Source organism: Pocillopora damicornis, chromosome 8 (genome assembly GCF_964200805.1).
Source record: "Pocillopora damicornis chromosome 8, jaPocDami1.2, whole genome shotgun sequence".
Lineage (NCBI taxonomy): Eukaryota > Metazoa > Cnidaria > Anthozoa > Scleractinia > Pocilloporidae > Pocillopora > Pocillopora damicornis.
The window spans coordinates 22,401,746-22,425,118 of record NC_142677.1 but is presented as its reverse complement, the minus strand read 5'-3'; the positions used below and the strand labels follow the sequence as shown (position 1 = coordinate 22,425,118).

At 39.0% G+C, this 23,373-nt stretch overlaps 2 protein-coding genes across 3 annotated transcripts; both read right to left on the bottom strand.

Moving 5' to 3' along the window:
- Positions 1 to 514: 514 nt before the first annotated feature.
- Positions 515 to 11,128, bottom strand: LOC113678927 (PC3-like endoprotease variant B). Of its 2 annotated transcripts, none has more exons than XM_027195844.2 (13): positions 10,734 to 11,128; positions 9,263 to 9,367; positions 8,842 to 8,931; positions 8,422 to 8,568; positions 7,840 to 7,913; positions 6,921 to 7,009; positions 6,297 to 6,469; positions 5,332 to 5,553; positions 4,802 to 4,902; positions 4,270 to 4,491; positions 3,416 to 3,800; positions 3,023 to 3,248; positions 515 to 2,585 (listed from the first exon to the last, which is right to left on the bottom strand). In XM_027195844.2, the coding sequence occupies exons 1-13, from the start codon at positions 11,025 to 11,027 to the stop codon at positions 2,026 to 2,028; spliced, it is 2,688 nt and encodes an 895-aa protein (XP_027051645.2). In that variant the 5' UTR covers positions 11,028 to 11,128; the 3' UTR covers positions 515 to 2,025. The 2 variants fall into 2 exon arrangements, with proteins under 2 accessions (XP_027051645.2, XP_027051646.2); XM_027195845.2 differs by having other exon boundaries at positions 3,077 to 3,248.
- Positions 11,129 to 12,898: 1,770 nt separating this feature from the next.
- On the bottom strand, positions 12,899 to 23,367 carry LOC113678907 (PC3-like endoprotease variant B). Its single transcript, XM_027195823.2, has 14 exons — positions 23,004 to 23,367; positions 22,208 to 22,312; positions 21,802 to 21,891; positions 21,212 to 21,320; positions 20,487 to 20,524; positions 19,907 to 19,980; positions 19,284 to 19,372; positions 18,530 to 18,702; positions 17,620 to 17,841; positions 17,174 to 17,274; positions 16,443 to 16,664; positions 15,556 to 15,803; positions 15,269 to 15,468; positions 12,899 to 14,644 (listed from the first exon to the last, which is right to left on the bottom strand). Exons 1-14 carry the CDS (start codon positions 23,247 to 23,249, stop codon positions 13,922 to 13,924), a joined length of 2,640 nt encoding a protein of 879 aa, XP_027051624.2. The 5' UTR covers positions 23,250 to 23,367; the 3' UTR covers positions 12,899 to 13,921.
- Positions 23,368 to 23,373: the final 6 nt, after the last annotated feature.

Here is a 23,373-nt window from a genome sequence, read left to right as displayed (position 1 = left end):
GCATGAGGCCGCTATATTGCAAGTCGCTTTTTTTGCACCGCATGGGTATTGTTACGCTCTGACGCGCACCTATTAAAGAATTTCGGTCTTCATCATTTTTCTGCTAAGTGTAGATACATCTTTCCCTCGAAGGACCAATTGTTTCTAATCGATAATGAGTCTCAACATAACATTAGATTAGACTGTCGATAAAAGATTTGGTCAGCCACCATATTTCGTCAAAATCCTCAGACATTTCTAAATAACAAATAAAATGGAGTCGCGGAAATGTGTCTGTCAATGATTGGCTTCAATGTCATTTTACCAAGTTTTTTCGTCGTAAAAATTAAAAAAGCTGAAATAGTTAGAAGCATTTCAAGCTTGCAGGTGCAAAAATAAGACAAAAAGTCAGCGCCAGCACTTCCTGCCTCCAGAGTAAGTAACAGAACAAGATGGAGAAACTGTCAGCATTTTTCAGGGTAACATGGTCAGTGTAACGTTCACTCTATATAGAGATAAATGCAGGAAAAGAAGATTACGAAATTGCACGGCTTTTATTGATCAAAACTGCGTCCATTTAAAAAATCATCAGGCAAGAAGTACATATCATATTCGCGTGAGCAGCAAGGGAAAACATCTTGAAGATAAGACACAGAAGCAGCAATCTATACTTTGACCTTAAAATAAGGCAAGAGCATCTTTAAAAAAAAGTTTACATAAGTCGTTGTAATATGATGTAATTGGGACCTATATAGAGCGCTTTTCGATTGAGTGTCGAAAAACTAACACCAAAGTAACCGCAACGGCTGATAAGAGCAAAGGAGGAAATAACATGAAGTCAATGACAAGCAAGGAAACTTTCTGAGGTGCAAGAAAACATGACTGAGCAGGTCGAGATCGTTTGAGTTTTGCATCGTATTGGTTGAGAGAATGCCGCAAGTTTTTATACCAATCTTATAGGGCGTAGAGAAGGGAGACTTCTGAATGCAATTTTCCGGATTGTTTTCGACACTCATTTAAAAATTGCGCTGTTGCATGATACCCGAGCGGCATGTGGGGAAAGGGAACATGATGTGTAGGTGTGTATCACGTGTTTATAGTCTCTTTCGCAGCCATCGTTTAGATCTTGTTGCTGAGGAAGAGAACACGTTGCTTGACGAGACTACACTACGGCTGCTAAGGAAACTAGACGTGTTTATGACAATCAAAAATGATTAAGCCTTCTAGATCTGGTCTAAATTCCGTAACCATTTTGAAGAAAGGTCTACTATGGAACCATCAAGATCAAAATTTCTAAGTAATTTGTAAATATTAACAACCATAGAAATAGCTAGTGTTCTCGAATTTTGCCTTAACCCTCCCCTAGGACTCGTCAAGTTTGTCCTTTTCCTCCAAGCATAACCTTCTGTTGGCGAGAAAAGACGGTAAACATACACCTCAAGGGCGTAGACAAAGGACGGGGGGTCTGCACAAGCATATTCCTGGCTTTTAGGGTGTATGCCAGGATGTTGTATTGGTTTAAAAATGATCGGTTCTTGAATAGAGGCAGAAAAATTTCACCACGAGAGTGCCTCCCCCTTAGCTACAACCCTCTTGCACCTCTTGCAAACGGCTATCGATTTTCTACTAGACTATGAAATTTAACTGATTTTGAACTGAAGTTTTAAAAGATGCAAAATTAAAAAGCTGATACCATTATGACGGCAAGTTTGTATGAAACTGAATCATTGTGTAAAATCATGCAGGGACCATCAACCTCCATTAGAACCTGCACGCTGGGCCCCGAACTTTGCACTTGCACATAAGGGGCATAAATGACTTGGAAATGACCATAGTATATGTCAATAACTGGCGTGGAATAGCAAAAATCCAATTCCACACACATATGTTTCCAAACAGAGCCACTCGCGCGTAAAATAAGCTTTCTTATTATAACGTGACGACAGAAGGTCGCTAGATTTTAGTGACTTTAAACTCGCTGTACATTATTCAATAAATGTCCCTAAGGATCGCGCCAATAAAAAAAGAGCGACAAAGCATAAACATCTACAAGTCTATATCCATGTCTGAAGAATCATTTTCATCATCGTCATCATCTTCTCCATCACCTGAAACGCTATCACTGGGACCCGTCCCGTAAAATGTCAGCTTCCATTCTAAAAACACCCCTGAACTAATTCTACCAGATTCTGGGTTTAATCCTGGGACAAACTCCTCTTGAAAACCATTATTGACTTGCACTCGCTGAGATCCAGTCTCTTCCGTTGTAACCTGAACTCGCTGTCCCTGATAATCAGTATCCGTTCGTTTTGTCTCGGACGCCTTCGTTTGATCCTCAGGCTCATTCGTGTAAATATAACGATCGTATCCGTAAACTTGATCATTCTCGTCGTTACCTACATCCTCGTTACTGAGTGTCTTTTTCGAGGCTCTGTCTATTTGGTAGTTATTATCTTGTGACGTTTCTTCCGGCGTTTCGAATGCAGCGACAAAAGCACCGGGGTTTTCATTCATACCCACCCCCTTTTGGAAATCCTCCGGAAGAAAGGTACCGAACATCCCGGGCTCATAATCTCCCCATGTGTCTGCCTCCATATTGCCAGGCACTTTAAAGCAAATGATAAAATTAATTAGGCGTTCATAAGGACACCAGTTTCATTTGTATGTGTAAAGTGAACGTCCAATTCAAAGAAATACGTGAATCTAAGAGACCAGTCCGGGGGAGGGCTCTGAGTGTCACGGTAAAATTTACCTGGTCCACCTTTAAGGCACTGAAATGTTCTTATGACACCCCCCCCCCCCCCCTCTTGTTGGCAGTTTATTGGTGGTCAACTTTCTATAGTTCCTGGGGCGACTCATCCCTCCTCAGTTCCCCTTGGAAATTATGTGATCCCCTAAAACTCCTCAATATACGCTCTTTATTCTAGATTAGTTTTCGTCCACTCTTACCAGTTGTCTTATATATTGCTGAATCGTCTTTTACCAAATAAGAAAGATAGCATCTACCATTTCACGAATTTCTGCATTTGTTACTTATACTAACCGTTATTTTTTTCATCTTTCACTTCTGCATGCACAGTTGCTTTCCCTTTCCTACCTTCCGTACCCTCCGTACCCTTTGAACTGTCTGGTTTTTCCGGTGTGTGAATTTTGTGTTTCTTGACCCCCTCGGGGTAAGGTGCATCCCAAGTGGCGCCTTTGTCTTGAACAACTTTCCCTCCACCTTTGTTTGCCTCCAGCTCTTGAGTTTTCTTTTCGTCATCGATAACCTTTGCGTTTGTGATCAACATAAGATATCATTAACAAATGATCAATGTATGTAAGAGTTCATCCTCTTGTATCCAATCCCATCTGGACGCGTTATGCTATTAGAACTCAGGCTATGTTTTTTTCGGGTGGGACACTAGGCGAATTTGCAGAAACTTCTTTGACCTACCTCCTCCTCTAAATCCTCCACGTCCGCTTCCTGTTTACTGGTATCGTGTTGGAGATATCCATTTACGTCTACGCCCTTGTTTAAGGTAGCGATGTTATCGGTTACATTCATCACCCATACTCCTTTAGGATTCTCTCCCCAGTTGTGCACGGTCATGAAAGTCCAATCATGGAGGCCGTTCTTTGAATCGTCGTAACGCCGAGTCGACAGCATTTCGTTCCTAGTCCCGCTCGGCGAGAAAAGATCGATGCTAACGTCACCACGCCGCCGGTGTTGAAAGCTGACGGTCAGAGTCACGTGTTCTAACTTGTTGATTTCTTTGTCGGTACCGTCACAAGCTATTGTGTCGATGGTGATAGATAAAGTTCCGCCAGCGGGAATTTCTCTATAAGAAGATTTGTTACAGACTGATTGACAGATCTCTTCGATTTCAAACTTAAATGATGCAGAACGTTGTAAATATCCCACAGCCCATTAAAGGATCTTCGCAGCAGTCAATGTATCTTGAAATATTGGCGTAGGGCTTACAAGTCCCCTCCAAGTTGAGTATTAGTAGTGCAAATACTTCTAGGTCGCTTTATTTTGGAAAAACCTGAACACAGCTTAGCAACAAAGAGGAACCTCTGAGATCAAAACTCTAAACTCAGACCTTGTTGGTTACGATAGATCAGTTTTTTCTTCAAACTATTCATATTGAATAGATCATTGACGTAATTATATATTCATAAAACTACAATTCATCAGTGTGTCCTTCATTTTGCTTCATATCAAACATTCGACAGTTCTTCGATTTAAATCCCAATCCAAACTCTCAGAAAATTAACATAGGATACATTTTTTCAAATCTTACTTACTGTTGCGTCTGACTGGAAGGTCCATGACATGTTCTTTGGGGAGGAGCATTCTTCCATGTTTTCGCTCTTCTCACCATGGCAGCGGCGTCTAACCTCCCAAAGCCAAACTTGTGATTAAAATGGTAACCAGCACCATTTTTCATCCAGCCTTCGTCAACAGGGCTTGTCACCTGAGCTGTTTCAACCACAAGATGCTGGACATCTCGCCATGAAAGGTTTGGGCTGAAAAGAGATCAACATATAGTCAAGCGCGAAACAGATCTGGAGTCTTTTTTAGCAGCTTGTCATTGCTGACTGCAAGAGAGAAACCCGTAAATCAAAGGCGAAGCAATTCCTAAAAGTCTGCTTGAACCATAGATGAACGTGCTGTTTGAGCTGATGGTCTTTTGTGGCTGTCTATTTTTTATGATTGTTTTTCTGTTCGTTTGTTTGTTTTGTTTGACGTAAGGGGAACAAACGAAAAGGCACAAATGCACGATACAATTGTAATCTTGACTCTTCATCAGCAGTCCTCGCAGTCATGCAAACATACTTCGCTTGTAAAACGAGGGCAAACATTCCTGCAGCCAGAGGCGCGGCAGATGATGTGCCTTTAAACTCTTCTGTGCACTTATGATGCAAATCTGTCGTTACCTGAGACAAAATGAAAAAGAATAGAACATTTTACAGGAGGAAAGGAATGTTCCTCTCACTACTGAATGTATCGGTATGTAAACCTCTTAAAGACCCAGTCACCTCATTACAATATCAATTGGCGAAACGGAAATCCACCAAGTGCCTTGTTTCCAACAGATGTTTCAAGCAATTAAACCAGCTCTCCCGCGCGTAAAAAGTTCACCGTTTTCACCGCTCACGTGTTCTTTGTATTTAGTCATTCAAAACTTCATACCGTATGGGGAAGAGCAAGTCCCAACATATCTTTCTAAGGATTATTGATGACAAAGCAAGAAATGACCTCTATCCCAATTGTCTTTAGCTCAAAATAACTGCTACACGTGTAACCGTTTTCTGATCTAATCTATGACACAGTCTGAAGACCAACAAGCAGCCTGATAGCCTTACCATTTTGTTTTCCTCCTTCTCCCTGTGAGAGCCTCCATTAAAAGTGACAGCCAGCGTGGAGGAGCACAACTCGGTGTAGTAGGCGGAGAGACCATGATCACCGATACACCCAACCGATATGGTGTATATACTGGTAGTGTAGCCATCACAGTTGCAGTCGTCATCTGTAAGACCTCCATTGCCGGTCGCCCAAACGTAGATGTTACCTTTACCGCCACGACCCTGAGAATTATAATAGATTAAAGAACTTCAGAGATTTAAAATGCCCTTTTAGCGTGGTAAAGTGTTCATTACAATCACAGATTTTATTTACCGCACAATTTTAAGTGTTAGCTTAAAAAATGTGGTATGAAATCTAAGCAAAATCTGAGAATAAACTCTATTTTAAAAAATGTTTTCTCCCTTCAGTAGATCAGTGATAAGGAACCAAAAATCTCCCGAGCGGGCGACTAATGACTTTTGTTGAATTTTGTTTTTCATTTGGTCGATTGATATTAGCGTTTCCCATCTTCCTTTCCATTTTGAGATCAAGTTATTGTTACAAATCGAAATGATTTTTAAAGCATTTAAATTAAAATTAATGTTAGAATTAAAATTCCAAAGGCCTGAGTCACGAACCAATATTATGGCAAATACTTACTAGTAAGTACACATATTTGGACAATTTCCTTCCTTTATAATTAATTGTAATAGAGTCTCTCGGTTTGGACAAGCTTTATTGGCGTCACTTAATGAATAATTATTTTTCCCTCAGCTTTTTACACATAGTACTTTGATTTTAAAATTATCAACTCCTTCTCTATCTGGAGTACTTCTATCCCATATAGATTTAGTGTAAGATGTTAAATAGTTCTTATGTTGTATTTCCAAGGGTGCAGCTTAACGCGGGGATCAAGCTCCTCTTTGACATAACCTACTTGGAATTTTTTCATTGATAACGATGTTTAAACGAATAAATAATTTGCCTTAAGAGCTCCCTGCATAAGTGCCTCTTGTGCAAGCTTTCCAGGTTTGCCAAATGTTTTTCCATCATCTTTGGGCCCCCAACAGTTACTGTAGATGTCGATGTATTCAGACTGGAAACTCAATGAACTTCCTTCCAACACATCTGTAGCCTGACCATCTAGCATCCGCACACCTAGGACACAATACAGTGAAAATTGTCCTTGTCAAATTATTGTTACCGTGTCAAACACTGTTTTTTGTGGTAGACGCGGTGGCCAAGCGAAAGCGCAATGGACTCGAAAGGTCTGGGTTTGAGACCTCACCGGGTCATTATGCTTTTTTTTTGGGAGGGATGTTTCCACTCGCAGTGCCATTCTCCAATAGTATTACTGAGCACGAGGAACTGACGAAATGTTGAGGTGTAACGTGCGATGATCTAGCATCTTATTTAGGGGAGAGGGAGGGGTTAATACTCTTATACGCTTCATGCAGAAGGAACCTAGATGAGCTACTGAAAATATTTTTAATTGTTTTTTCATCATACGGACTTTCAGTATTAGTTTGCTATAGTAGGCAAACACCTAAGAGGTAACATGCACCTCTTGACAACTTCAAATTACGAGAAAATCATGGAGTATATTTACCTCCGATATTAGCATCGTAAGCTACACCCACTCCACATACACTGTTGTTAGCGACCGCTGCCACCTCTCCAGCACACCGTGTACCGTGACTAAGATTGTAGAGAAAACAAACGTGAAAAGAAACATGCCATTTTTCATGGTCTAAAAATACTTAATCAAAATTAATCAATATCACGTATAAGCGTAACCAGGGGAAAGGGCTACACGTAACCTTCCCTATTTGTTCAAAATGATCGATTGATTACGAAATCATTACCTGGCAAGCTTCCAAATGGCACTTATACTTTAGTTTATATATCTCTTTCCCTCTCCATTCTATAAAAATTCTGAATATGCTTTACAGTCCTATACTCTCAGCTCATGACTTTTATCAGACACTCCCGTCGACAATAGATTCCTTTCAATACTATAGCACGGGGTTGTTTTTGTCTGAGAAATAGCGTAGAGAGCTAGCGCCCGACCTATAGGAAATTTTTAAATTCTTCTATCTTCTATCTAGGAAGTGTGTAGCCAGTAATTCTGGTGGAGTAAAAAGGACTTCTCAGGTGATCTGCTCGTTTATTTCTTCGAATAAAAAAATTTCCACAACCTGAAGAAATTGTCAATGTTAACCTTTTGACCTCCAAGAGGGATCATGATCTAATTTCTCCGAACAAAATCACCCCTGAATCAAACATTAAGGTTACGATAGTAAAGGAATTGATCACCAACTAAAGAAGCTCTTGATTGTTAAACAAATTCTCCTTGTCAGCACCTTAGGAAACGTATAGAGAACAGTATGGAGAATGTGCATACTGATATCAGGATATAAGTAGTTAATAAAACGAATGCAACATGATCTACGGTTGCGGTCCTCTTGGTGGAGAGGCTCTCTGTCAGTTTTTGTGATCGAGCCATGAGGATCGCGTGAGTTACATACCAGTTATCAGGGTCGCTGTCTCTTGGCTTTGGATCAGCATCCATGTCGTTAAAATCATAACTTGCCTTTTGGTCCTGTGTCAAGGTAGGGTCATACAATCACATATTAGTTGTGATGTATTCACTCAGAGCAGTCAAGAAAGATTGATAAAATAATAAACAAGATCAATCTCCCAGAGAGGCCTGATATATTCTTATGGAAACCATTCGTAGGTTGTGAATATCTCTCTCTTTCGGAGGTCCCTTGTCTATTTGTTTTTATTTCTTCTTGCCAAAAACATTTAGGAAACACACGTTTTCCCTTAGAGACCGGATTACTCGAGTTTAAAAGCAAACTTAAAATGGATTTCCTTAAAAAAACACCTTTATAACGTTTTAGTATAAGGGTTTGATCCTGTTTTGAAAAGAGCAAAGTTGTTGCACGTACACAGCTGGACTTGTATTCGCAAAATAAATCCTTAGGCGCACTCTCACTACTTTGTGGATAATTTTGGACTTAATACCCTCTTCCTTATTTTCCAGCCGTTATTTATCTTCATCTTTCGTTCAACATCACCAATATCAGACTGACTGTTTGACTTACAAAGTTATCTCTAAGATCTGGATGAGTATGGTCAACTCCATCATCAAGAATACTAATGACCACTCCTCTTCCCGTGATCCCTTGCCGCCAAACAGGCATCACATCAAGATCGACACCGGCCGGGCCAGTGGATTGTCCTTGATTTAACTATATACAGAAAAATGTGCAAAGTACGATACAAATTTTTCGTTTTTATGGAGGTCTTTGAATTGTTGTTGTAACAGATAATCTTTGGACATAAGAGTTTCTAGCTTAGTTCTGTATCTAGAGACCTCAGCCTACAATCAACCGTTTAATCTATCTTACTTAATATTTAACAGATCAAAGTTTTAACTGACTCAATCAAATCGTTAACTGAACTGAACTCCACGAAAAATTGCTTATGAATAAATTTCTTCCAGCGAACAAGAATATACTTACAAGATACCACTGGTCTCTAAACTTAGGATCAGATGGGATTCCATCCTTTCTGGATCTTACTAAAATATGTTGGTGTTCTGCCCATACAACCTGGAAGATGCAAAGATCACTTTTTTAATAAGATCGTTTGCCACGTGCCATATAATTACTGATGTATACAAGAGATCCAAGATCCATTTATCACGGGTGTGGAACAAACAAGAGTTCCAGTAAGGGTTTGATTCCAAATAAGTTACGATTTTCAGTCAGTTGATTTGTCAACTGACCTATGGAAGCTTGCGCTATAACATACGCCATTTTTTCACCAGGAGTTATAAAAGGGCGCCGAGCACCTTTAGTCTTACTTCAAACGCAAACACCAAACGAATCCATCTTGGGTATGGAAATATAACAACAACATAAGGAAGCAAGTTGTGCTTACTTCATCTTCAGATAGCAGTAGCTTGGTTTTTTCGTGCACATCACGCTTGTGTCTTAAGCCTTTGCCTTCGTGTTTAAAATGATAATATCCTGTGAGAGAGCCAACCTAGTATGAAATTACAAAAACAAAATATCTGTAATAAAGAGATTATTTACATTGCACTCTAATTTTCTTCAGAGATTCATACCTTAAGATCAAGTTTGGTAATTAAGATATCTGGGTTTGGCACATCGTAAATTACTTGAATTAAATTGAGTTTTCCCCAAGAGAATATCAGTTGAAATTTTTTGGTTTTCCTCATGTTTTCCGTTGGTTTTTAAAAGGTCTTTTAGATGCGGTGACTTCCCTCGAATGTGAAGGAAAAAACCATAGATCTCACCCCCAAATTATGCATGTTTTCATCTAAGCCAAACAATTTAACGGCCACAGTACATACATGAATCTCTATTCCAAACAATATTCAGCAGTCATGATTTGACTATGCACGACTTTGACCTTGAGAACTGACTCGAAGAAATGCTGAGAAACAATGATGAGCTTTTCAAGTCTTCGTAGCACTCGAGAGCTAACATATATCCCACTTGCATCTACGGCAACTTATTTCACCATGACCATAAGAGGCAACTGGAAGGAAACTTTCATTAAAAATTGTGATCAGATTCCTTCACGAGAAGAAAAACTCTCTTTAATTTTCCCCTGCATCAAAGTGTGGCTTCGTAACTCAAATTTTCCTTTTCTGTAATTGCCAAAATTGTAGCTCATCAGCAAGTATCATTGCTTTACTTGTGATAAGAATCTGAGGTGCTGATAAAACTATAGCAATTTGGAATTAGTCTAAGTATTTAAATATACCCACATGCTAATAAGCATGGCATTTTTTTCCCAATTTGTTTATGATGTTTTTGAAGTAGAAAATCAATCATTAGTACAAACAAAAATAACATAGTTTGTTTATCTAGTGGATGCAACAGAGGCGTTCTAAGGATGAAGAACGTTGCAGAATTAATATCAATGATTACTGTAGCGAAAATTGGACGACTCATTTTGAACAAGTCTGGTTGCTTTCTTAAGTGAATCTTCCGGTGCAAAATTGTGCTGAGTAAATTTTTAAGACCTAATTACGTACTTCTCAATATTCAGTCTACATTGTAAAGTAGAAGTCAACAATTAAGAAAACATGACTGGTGATCAATTAAGAAAACCAACTGTTGATTTATAAGTGGCATGGCGCTTTTGAAATAAAGATTTTAAGAATATGTCTTAAATTCCACTGAAATCGAAGCAAAGCGAGACATCTTACTGGAAATGATCTTAAAAAGTCCATAATCACAGTTTCTAGTTTCAAAAAAGGAATCTTAATGACAAAATCCACTCTTAGTAACCGAATGCCACCGGGAGAAATTATTGACGTTTGAACTCAAAGCTTAGAACACCCGCAGAATAATATAAAGAAAAACTCGAGTTTACCTACCTGGCCGTAGTTTATAAAACCATGTTTCTTAGCAATCCTGTCTGCGACTTTAATCTCCGCGGGATCGAGTTTGAGCGCCCAGGAGTTCGTGAACATTAACTCTCCATTGTCGTTTTTTAGCGCATCTTCAAACTTGTGAAGTTCTTCCCATTCTCTTCGCGTTAGCTTTGGCGTCGTGTCAAAGATTCTTCTTCCTCTTTTCCGCGATTTCTTAGCAGGTTTTCCAAGTAAGATGGCGATTTCCGAAGCGAGGATTAACAACGTGATGTAAACACGCCATCGCACTGGTTTCATTTTTTACTTCCAGCGAAATTGTTAGAGAAATCGAGGCCCAATTTTGTTGAATAAATTCATGACCATGACCATCTACTTACGCAGTCTGATGCACGGTGTATGTCATGGTGGATAGCAGGTTGTGGGTTGTCTTGAGAAAAACGCTTGGGTGAACCTCAGCTCTTTGGCTTATCCATGCAGGAAATAATCACCGCTACAAAAATCACACTCAGCAGCAGACGTACCGTAAATATATTGTGATATTGGTCATCGGCACGATTTTTGTAAGAGCGCGCTGGGCGAAAGAGTAGCAGATGAGGAGAAATTTCAGTGCTTATTGATGTTAAGCTCCTACTTATCTTTGATTTAAGATCGTTTGACATTTTCACCGTATCCATTTGTATTTAGTCACTTTGTTACATGACAGTAATTATACCGAAAGTGAAGACAAAGTTAGGTTCCCCCTTAATTGATCGTTGTTCAGTTCCCTAAGACCGGCAAAATACCCAAACTTATGGAAAGAATAAATGTAGAACCAGCAAGCTTTTAAATCTTTCAGTTTAAACATTAAAATTCTATCTTCTGTCAGTCACGGTAAGGAATAATGAAAAACTTTAATTTATTTAGTTCTGACACACCTCCGTCACCGCGGCTACAGTTCAGGTTCGTTACTTTTCATTTGTATTTCACCCGGTACATAGGCACACACAAGCTTAGCCTAAGGGCCAGTTATTGAAACAAAGTTTAGCCGTTGTTTAACCGCGCCCTAAACAAACCTCAATTTAGCTTGACCTTTTCATACGAACATTGATTATTTTGGAACACTGTCGAAAGCTAACTAACATATGTTTCAAATAAACGTCCTTCCACTGTTAGTAATGACTTGAATATATGAAATCATATGTGCATTGTGGATTAAAAGAATTAGATGAATATGAAGGCAATATGAACATGAACATGATGAACATTACTTCAGCAGTAATGGAAATAAATTCAGGCCTGTACGGAATTTGAACCCATGACCTTTGCGATACTGGTGCAATGCTCTACCAACTTAGCAAACTACCCAACTGGGAGCTGGTCATTATGTTCAACTCTCTTATAGATAATCAGCCCTCTTACAGAGAAAATCTGAGGCCCACTGTTTGCGTAAAACCATGGTTGGGCTACTTCCTCGAATCCGGAAGAAGTTTGGCTCAAAATATAAGAATAATTAGCAAAGATTAAAGAACTACGAAAATGCTAAAAACTAAGCTAAGAAAAAGAAAGAAAACCACGAACAAAGACAATTACGTAATTATATGTAATCCTGGCACCTACAAAGTTATTGTTGTTGTCGCATGACGTATGCGACCTGGTGTCACTCTTTGTCGATAACTCCAAACGAAACTGGTAATCTTGCTCGCAATTAATAGTCATTGTGTTCGTTTATCTAAGGCGCTATACTTAGTATTTCAACAAGGACGATAACCCGTAGGCAACTTGTCCTGTCTCTTCTCGGTACTGGTAAGCAGGGGACGTCAAAGAACCCAAGCACTTCTCGCAAAGAGTAGGAAACGTAGTTCCTGGCGTTGTGGTCTCGAGTTGTCATTGTTTACACAGGCCCCCATTTTAACCAGCTTTGAGCTGAACTGGGCCAAACTGTCTAAATATCGCAAATTTGTACATCCATCTATACATACATACTGATAATTCGCTGGTGCTGATTTGCTCTATTGGGATCGAAGCTTAAGTGTCTTGTTCAAGAGCACTGCCCAACCCCTTACCTCACGATCGACTAGTTGTACGCCATGCTCGACACTTGTTCATCGCTTTCGGAGGTAACCTTTGTAAATTGCTCTCTTATCTTAAACACCAGAGCTTTAGTCAAATATGAAATGAGTCAACACCTCTTAAAAACAACTTTGTTTATTGTAACACTCAGTGCAAAAAAATTGCCAGCTAGGTAAGGGAATGGAGTGGATTCACTATGGAAAAGATGGAAACCAATCATGTAAAACTGTATGCTCTACACACTGATTGAGGTGGGCTACCAATCTCACGAACTGGCTGAGTCCTCCTTGTCACAAAGATAAAATATTGGAGAAAATTTCAGGAATTAATGCATAATAGAGACAGAACTTGGGTGTTTTAGAGCGAGCTTCATGGTCAAGGATGCACTTAGTTTACGGTTTTGTATTCCTAAGGGGGGATAACACCTATGTGTATGAAATCACTGCGTGCTTTTTCTGTGAAATAAACGTCCTACAGTTTACACTTGATTTGATTGCTTTTGGGCTCCTACCCCATTCAAACCAGCACAACTTTCTAAGACCGGGTTTAACTAAATGAAAATCAGACGCAGAGAACTGAAAAACTGAATTGTCCATAGGAGGGGAGGTAGTCACTAACTTGTATTTTAAATGTGCAAAATATGAAGTCGACAAACATCGATTTAAGCGGCTCCTACAAAGATACAAATTGAAGACCGTGTTTAACAAAACAGTCTTGACATATGTTTTAGCTTTTGTGTGAATGAGGTAGCGGTATGTTCGTTAGCACAGTACAAAACTTGTCAGAAAACATTCTACAATTCACTGTGCGGTGAACTAGAGCAAAGTATTGGTAAAAAACCACGTTCTTTTTCCGAAGCAGAGTCCCCCCTGAAGCAAACAATGGTTTTCATAACTTTGATAATCGGCTTGAAGAAGGAAACTCTCTGTGAAAGAGCGCCTTTCAATTTAAAAAAATTCCTAAATCGAATTCATGGCTCAGCCAATTCGTCATTCAGGGTCTAATTTGAAGGCACGCCCTATCCAAGCCGTTTATCAAAATTTAGCAAAACTTCCAGATGGTATAGGGTCCTAGTGGTGATGTTTCTGTTCGAAAGAATTATAAAACAGATAAATTAATAAAAATCGCTATACTAAATGTGATTAATTTTCAGTTCCATAAAACGTGACCACCCATTTTAATAGAACCCCAGAACAGCCGCTGGCGAGACATGGAATCTCGGGATTTTCGTAGCCCGCGTTTACTTGAACACGCTGGGTTGCGGTTTCCTCAGCCGCAACTTGGACCTTTTTCTTTATCGTATTAGAATTATTGTTCACTACAACACTTTTCTTGGCAAAGGTTGTCTTCGAGTGCCTCTTTCTCCCTCTAGATTTCTTATTCTTAAGTACAGATGGTGTTTCTCGGAGAGTATCTTTAAAACCGTTGTTCTCATTCATAGTGTCTTCGTCAATAAAATCTTCATCATCGGGGAAATCATCCCGGGATGTCCCGCTCGAATCCGAGGGGTATGAAACGTGGTCTCGATCCTCGGCATCCATTTCCTCGTCGGGTATTTCTTCCAAGGGAATTCCCTCACTAACATAAGCTTTAGGCTCTCGCCCACTTCCCGATTCTTGTGGATTTAAGTCAAGTCCAGGGTCTGAGAAATCCTCGTCGCTGCCAGAAAAATCCCCACTTCCCGATCCCTCGGGGTACGGAATTCGGCTTCGATCATAAACGTACTCCGTGGCGCTAGCCACATCGCTTTCTGTGAGATTATAAAGATCGTCTATGACGCTTTGCTCACTCATTTCCGAGCTGTTCTGGTGCCGCACCTCGTTTCGTCTAACTCCCGGGGGATATGGAAAATCAATATGGTCGTTCTGTTCAAAGAAAATAGTAAACAACAGTTACTACAATTGTTATTAGAGTCAGACGCAGATAAGCAAATGGTTGTGTGAGGAGCGCGAAAAAATTGACCACCTCAAATATATGTAACTGTAACCGACTAGGTGCGGGTAGGTAAACGGTGAATATTTCTAAGGGCCTGGAAACTGTAACCGACTTGGTGTAGGTAGGTAAACGGTGAATATTTCTAAGGGCCTAGAAACTGTAACCGACTTGGTGTAGGTCGCTAAACGGTGACTATTTCTAAGGGCAAGAGAACAATAATTACTTTTAAGCGTGGGAAACTGTAACCGGCGCCAAGCGCAGGAAAACGGTGACTTCCGCTAGGCGCGGGAAAACAAGGATTAATTTCAAGTGCGGGAAGCAGTAACCAATCAGGTGCAGGCAGTGGTGACTACTTCTAAGCGCAGGAAAACAAGGATTACTATCAACGGCGCGAAACCGTAACCGACGCCAAAGGGCAGGGAAACGGTGACTACAAAGCGCGGGAAGACAACGATTACTTTCAAGCACAACAATTTGTAAAAAGGTTGTAACTGTAAATAAAAACACAACATAGCATCCGGTGAAAACCACCTTTCGTATTTTTGCCACAATACCTGCATCTTCAGCTGCTGAACACGAGTTTGCTGCTGCTTGGTTTGATCGTCAATAACTTGTTCTTCCAAATCTTCTACATCCGTATCTTGTTTGCTCGTGTCCAGGTGTAGCGTACCGTAACCGTTCAACACACGGTCCCCAATCTCGTTCAGCGGATTATCAATGAGCTTAAGCTGCCAGAAACCGCGAGGATTTTCACCTGTATAGAGTTAAACATTGATTTAAAACTCAGTGTTATACAAGCCTTATACCACTGCGAATATTTTATCTTATAGACAACACTTACCCCAGCAGTGTACGGTCATAAAGCCCCAGTTATCAAGACCCTCCTTGGAGTCGTCGTAATGTCGAGTAGAAAGCATTTCATTCTTCGTCCCTGACGGTGACATCAGTAGAATGCTGACGTCACCACGGCGTCGGTGAATAAAGCTGATGGTAAGTACTACGTGTTCAAGTTTGTTTATCTCGGCAATAGTCCCCGCGCATGCTTTAGTGGGTATGGACAGCTCCAGTGCACCACCTGAAGGGATATCCCTGTAAAGTGAAAGAAACAATACCGCCTGATTAAAGCATGTGGTGTTGAGGGAATTCGAAGCTACTCTGTCAACAGGACTGTAAAGTTTCAGACACAATCACGCCCGATTAAAGCGTATGGTGTCGAGGGGTTTTTGAAGCTACTCTGTCAACAAGACCACAGCGATGTAGTTGCACGGTATATGCTGTTGTTCAATTTTACCTGTGGTTTCAATTTTTCTTTGCTTTTTTTCAGTTAAATGAGACAAATTTTTAATGCAAAGCGCTATTTTCCCTTCACCTTTGAACCAGGGACATGGATTCCAAAAAGGCTAATGCCACAGTTTATAAATTGTAGCATCCACCCTCATTTTTTCTCTTTTTTCCTTTTTCTTCAATTCTATTTTGATCGCTTTGATTCATTCTTATCGCCATGGTTTTCGCCCTATCTATGTTACCATTTTCATCCTCCATTACATTCATAGGAAATTTTTGACGCTTAAAATTGATCTTAAGTATTGAGAAATAGCTCCTCTAGATGAAAAAGAGTCTCAGGCATTTTCGTCATCTCAACAAAAAACTAAGTAAGATTCCAAAACAAAGTCTTTCAGCCTGGAATGTCAAGTTTTTGCAAAATTTTGAAACTGTGATGTAAGTCACCTTTCTTCTATACTGGCTGCTCCAGTGCAAATCCGCTGTGCTGGTACCGAAGTCCATGTTTTTGCCATTTCCACCATAGCGTCGGCATCCAGGCGACCAAAACCAAACTTGTGATTGAAATGAAATCCTGCTCCATTTGTCCGCCATCCATCATCCACAGGACTCGTTAGTTTAGCTGTTCTGACAATGATATGTTGCATGTCCCGCCAGGTGAGTTTGTTACTGCGAAAGATTTACATCAAGAGTATAAATAAGAAAAGATATGAAAAAAAGAAATGAAAAAATAGAGTACTTTTTACTAGAGTTTGGGAAAACCAAAACCAAAGCAATCACAATCTCAGCCAATCAGAGCGAAGGTTGACATCATCATTAGCCAATTAGAACTTCTAGTACAAATAGGCATGCTGCGAGAAAGGCGGGAAAACGCGAGTGAGCAAATCGTGATTGCGTTTAGTTTTGAATCTGATTGATTGAGAAGGTGGAGCGAGCTTTCTGGAACAATCACAGATCAAAGTTAAGCAAACCAAAGCAATCCTGAGTCACTTTCGTTGCTCAATTGAAAAATGTTCTAATGATAAATACATTTTCGTCAATTGGTTAAAAATCTAACCAATGTCGTGAACAAGCAATTTAGAGAGTGCACTGTCTGATAAAATCTGTGAATTACTCGCTAATGTCAGCGCAAACGCTGAAGATAGTAATTGCAAGAAAGCGTTAGAAAAATAGCTTACTTCGCTTCCAACACAAGAGCTATCATTCCTGCTGCTAAAGGGGCGGCAGATGAAGTCCCTTTGAACTGTTCTGTACATTGATGATGGAGGTCTGTAGTTATCTGTAAACAGTTCAATTAAAAAAAAGGATGTCGAACTTTGCCTCTAAAGTGGAACAGTGACACAAATCTTAACTGCAACTTGTTCCGATTTTCTTGCGATTGGAAGCTCTATATGCAAGCGAAAATAGCCATATAGTAGATTCATGTTTCACAAGCGCTCTGCATTCTGTGGGGGGCGTTCTTTTGAGGCATACAATAAGAAAAATTGTAAATTTTTAACTTGATCTCTAATGAAAAATGACGATAAGCAGTACAATTTACCCAAATTTAAGACTAATAGATATTACTTTACTTCTGTGAATTGCCATAAAATTACAGTGTAAGTATGAAAAGCTGTCAGCTTACCATTTTGTTTTCTTCGCGCTCTCTGTGTGCACCTCCGTTAAATGTTACTGCGAGGGTGGATGAGCACAGCTCAGTGTAGTAAGCAGAGAGGCCATGATCACCGATACAGCCGATAGATACTGTGTATATACTGGTAGTGTAGCCATCACAGTTGCAGTCATCATCTGTAAGACCTCCATTGCCAGTCGCCCACACATAAATGTTTCCTTTGCCACCGCGACCCTACAAAAGCCATTGTGAATTCCGTAAGTTGCTTCTAATCTTGAATAATATTATGGGAAAACTGAAATTACGGACTTATTGGGCTACTTATATAGCACAAAGAGATAAAGAGGTAAAATAAGAAGCGAGAAAAGTTAGGGAATCAACATTTAGTTCTGTGTCATGCATTGTTGGCTGAATGACTTGCTCGTTGATTAAATGGCTGGCTTATATACTTTATTACTGATGGAGGGACAGACAGAAAGACAGACACAGACACATAGAATCAAGACAATGTGGTTTTATCAACTGAGTTGATAATGGAAATTGGCCACCATAAAGAGTATCTAAAGCCGAACTTTTGAGTGTTAGCCCTTCGTCAGAGAGAATAGTTCACGTTGATTCGCCCAGACGAAGGGCTAACACTCGAAACGTCAGCTTTACAAACTAATTTTGGCGGCAAATTTGCATTAACAACTCAATTGATAAAACCAAATTATCTTGAAATCTCCCCCCCCCCCCCCCCCCTTCCCCACCGACGCAGCTCAGAGACAGAGGGACTAATAGACAGGCTCACTAACTGACTGACAGACTGACTGACTGACTGGCTAACTGACTAGGCAACTGATGGAAATCTTAAGCATGATTTCATCTTTTACTACACTTACTTTCAATAAAACCAAACAGGAAATATCTCATCGTATCTTACCGTTTCAGCTCCTCTCTTCAGCGCTTTAGCCGCCAAAGGACCCGGCTTCCCGAAAGTTTTCCCATCATCCTTTGGTCCCCAACAGTTACTGAATACGTCTACATATTGAAGTTGAAATCCCAGCGAGCTCGCCTCTAACGCGTCAGTGGCTTTACCGTCTAACATGCGAACGCCTTGAATGATAGAAAATTACTGTTATACCAAACAATACATAAGTTTTGCGCAGATTTGACTCCCAAGATTTGAGAGAAATCACTGACAAACTTAGAATACACAACCACATCAGCTACGCTGTAATTTTATCGTGTCTAAACAAATGCTTTTATTTTATTATTCTTATTATTATAACTATTACTATCATTATAATTATTATTATTATTATTATTATTAAATTGAAGCTTATTAGGCTTACTAAATTCTGGATTTTTCTGACGACCAGAGCGAAACGCAAAAGCAAAAAAAAAAAGGCTCATACAGCAACACTTCTAAATCCATGATGCACCTTTTCAGTAATGAAAAAGTTGTTAATTTCTGGCTCTATACTGGCAACCATCGAAATCCGAAAGTACAAACGTTACAACCACCAACATTGCACCAAAATGTATTTCTAGAGAAAAAAAATGTACGAAAAGAATCCCCTGGTGACATGTGAGGATATCGCTATGCCGAATCGTTGGCTGCTCACAGATAAATACATCACTTATTTTACAATAGCAAAAACAGATCGAAGTTATTTTCTCTAAAATAATCCTACCTCCTACATGCGCGTGGTACGCGACCCCCGTTCCACAAATGGTGTTGTTTGCTAAAGCTGCAACTTCTCCCGCACATCGGGTGCCATGACTTAAAATTTAGAGATAAAAAGAAGGAAAAACATCAGCCTCCTGTGTCATTTTAAGGAGTGCACAATTAGAGCACTATAAAAAATTGGGACCCTTCTTTTTCTAATTTTTCGTTGTTTTCGATCCGGACCGATCATTTCAAGTCTTTCAAATCTTGACCATCCTCGTTTACACCTTGCAAAGACCTTACCACATGAAAAAGCGTGCACTGGGTGCAATTTCTGTGCGCAATTTCTGCCTGACAACTGTTCATGTAACGTGATCGCATTCACTAAGAGTAATACCACTATTATTTGATAATCAGTTTACTGTTAACCCTTTAACTCCCACATCAAATTTTTAATTCTCCTAACTGTCAATCATGCAATTCATATAATGTTAGTTCAGAGAATTAGGTATTGGATCAACTAATTATCCCCAAATTGACATTTTTCTTTATTCTCATCACTTATCTGGTTGATATTGTATTGATATTGTAAGGAGAAATTCTGTCTTCGTCACTCGTGGAGTTAAATGGTTAACACTGATTTATTACCAGTTGTCAGGATCAGTATCTCGTGGTCTAGGGTCGTCGTCATTATCATTGAAATCATGGCTAGCTTTTGGATCCTGCAATTCACAAATTAAAGGAGGAACAAAAGGAAGAAAGTTACCACATCTGTCAGTCAAATGTATATACAACTCTGTTCATGGCAAGTCAAAGCAGATATCAGTAATGATTCCTTGAAGTTGACAATTCTGCACTATTACTCCATATTAACTTGTGAGTTAACTTAGTCTGGTTACCGTAAAAAAAAACTATACAAATTTTCAAACACCTTGAGCTTTCAATTTTGCTTACATGTTTCAGTTTTTAACAGATTAAAAATTTTTCTGTCATTTTTTAATGATTTGCTTATTTTAAAATTAATGATTTTGTCACAATAATGTTTTCTCTTTACTTAAAAATGTGATAAATGGTTCAGAACTACCTTAAATATTTTGAACAATGGGTGATAAGAATGTTTTGTATCTTTTTTTCACATCATGCCATCCATCTGAAATACTGCACCTGCACAATCATTGTCTATCTTAAATTTACATGAAATACAACTACCTTAAAAATGATAACTTACATAATTTGCTGCCAAATCTGGATGAGTATGATCAACACCTTAAAAAATAAAATTAAAATATTAGAGTCTAGGAACTAGATGAAAAAAATAAGCATCTTCCTCATGAATAGAGATTGACTATCATGGCAGAAAAGAAAATGACTGCAGAGGAATTTATGGCAAGAAAGTCACAATTCAATGGCTTTAAGTAAATTTTGTCATGATATTATAATTATACACTCTAGTTAGTGTACTGTTCACATAATTGCTAGGCATATAATGATCAACTGCCATAAGTATATATCATATTCTTGAAAAGTCCTCAGTTGTGATGAAAATTCATCAACTGCCAAAGTTGATACAACATAACTCTTTGAGTAGCTGACCCCCTGATTTTTTTAAAACAGACCTCTAACTGAACATCTAAGTTTGTTCTCGGAACATCTAATTTTGTTTTCAAGATAGTGTTATGTAACTGAAACTGGCAGGAAAAGTTACATGTTGGCGGTAACTAGGTTAAAGATGCCCCTTTTTCAGACTTTAAATCTGTACTATGAATAGAGATTTGGAGTGGATAATTAAAGGAGTGTGCAGAATAAAACCCAATGTGACTTTTGATTTAACATCAACTTCTCCCTCTGTTTTACAAGGAAAAAGTGAAAATCTGAAAGGAGAATCTTATAATCTATAGGAAGTCACTTATGACTTTTTTTCATGAATCGTTTCAGTCATAATCCAGTACCCACCATCATCTAAAATAGACACCACAATTCCTTTGCCTGTATAGCCTTTCCTCCAGACTGGAAGGACATTAATATCCACTCCAACAGGTCCTCCTGTCTGACCTTCATTGAGCTGATAAAAATATCATCATTCATTAATCATAGCCTTGAATTAAAATAGCTAACAAAGGTGAAGCTAACTGTTAACAAGAGATGCTGGTCAGTGCTTGTGTTCATGGTGCACCACTAGATCAGCCTTTTGGTTTTTTTCCTTTTTCAAAGTAGCTTGGTGAGAAAGATTTCTGGGGAACATAGGAGCATCAAGTCTTCTATTTTGTGCTGCTCTCATCCCCTCTCCATGGCTCCTTTTCAAATTCACTGTAAACATATCTCTCTGTGTGGGCTCATACCTCAGGGTTAACATTCCAGGCTGGATCCAGATAATTAACCACAAGAAAAGTTTAATTTCTTGAGGTGGGATGGACATAGCTGAGGACCTGTGATATCTAAAGTACTCACTGTCCATACAACCCTATGCTGTTGTACTTTTTTTCATTACAGGTTCAGGTACCTCAACTACCTCACATATTAATTGTAAAACATACTCATCTTACCAAATACCACATTTCTCTAAACTTCGGATCTGTAGGTATTCCATCACGTTTAACTCTGTGAAGAATCTTTTGCTGTTCTGCCCACTTCACCTGGTTTAGATACAATTGGATGTCATGCTGCATTTCTCCATACATATTGATCAGAGGTTACATCCAACCTTTTCACTAGTGATGTTTTTGGGACATTGTACTTATTCTATGAAAATACAATCCCTATCACACAATCCTCCAGAAGCTAAAGGTGCCTAAGATATTCTAAGTCTTGCTGATGTTAAAATTTAATATAAAAGTAAAAAAAAAATTTTAAGAAATGTGCACACAAAAATACAGTTAATACTCTTGTCATTGCTCAAATCAGAAGATCAAACATTTGTGATTTGACTCACTCTTTTGTTCTGAGACTAACCTCTTTCTCAAGTAATAATCTATCAGTTTTGTCTCTGTTGTGCTCTTTATTAAGTTCATCCACTTCATCATGTCTAAGATGATAATGACCAGGAAGATCTCCAATCTAAAAATAATGCATTCTCATTTAAGGGCCACATGTAGAACACCAAAATTTGACTGATCTTTCAAATAAGAAAGATAGGGTTTTTGAAGATCTAAATTAATTTCACTATTATTTCTATATACATATTTAAAACATTTAAAAATATTCAAAGATTTGGCAGTATGCATGCAGGCAGATGCTTTTAAAGCCTGATAAGACATGTGCCAATAAATTAGGTCTTCTAGCTGGTTTCTATATTGAAATATTGACACAAGTCAATTCACTGTTTTAAAGATAGCATCATAAATGTTACACATAAAAATTTCAAGGAATTTATTTAGGGATCAGAAAATATCATCAGTTTTACACCAGTATTGCCTTTTCACACTGCAACCAAAGGGAATGGCCACATTTTTTGAAAAATTGGTCTGTATAATGAGACAATGTATCTCTCTTGAAAGTACTTAGGAATTCAATACTCGTGATAATGGCAAATATAAGGCGACTTAAAGTTTTCTTTTTTTAATCCACTTCTCTGGTAGGTGTAAAAGGAAAGTACATCCCATGCACAAGAAAAACGGATTTTACTCAACCATGTCGGCCACCATGTGTTGTTTGGATAATTCATAATATTAACTGCGTTCTAACTTCATCCAGGCAAATATTGTTACAAATAATTCCACAGTCTTTCTTCCAATTAACTTTAACTAACCTTTCCTATGACTGAAAAACCATGTCTTTTCGCAATCGCTGCGACTACGTGTTCTTCTGCAGGGTCGATTTCCACGGCCCAAGTGTTGGTAAAATAACCTTCCTTATCGGCCAATTCTCTCTTCCAATCTCTCGTATTGTTCCAACTAGTGCTAAACTGCGGTCTTCCCCACGACCCCCAGTAACCACTTGAAATTGTTACTAACGCCAAGTACGCTCTTGTCAAGAAAAAAGGCCCATTTCCCATATTTTCGTTCCAGTAAACGGCGATCGCTCTCGTGGAGGCATTCGAAAAGGAATTTGCCCATGGATGACAAAGCAATTAAATCATTTATGTTGACAAACGTCGGCAGGTATACCCTGGTAAAACC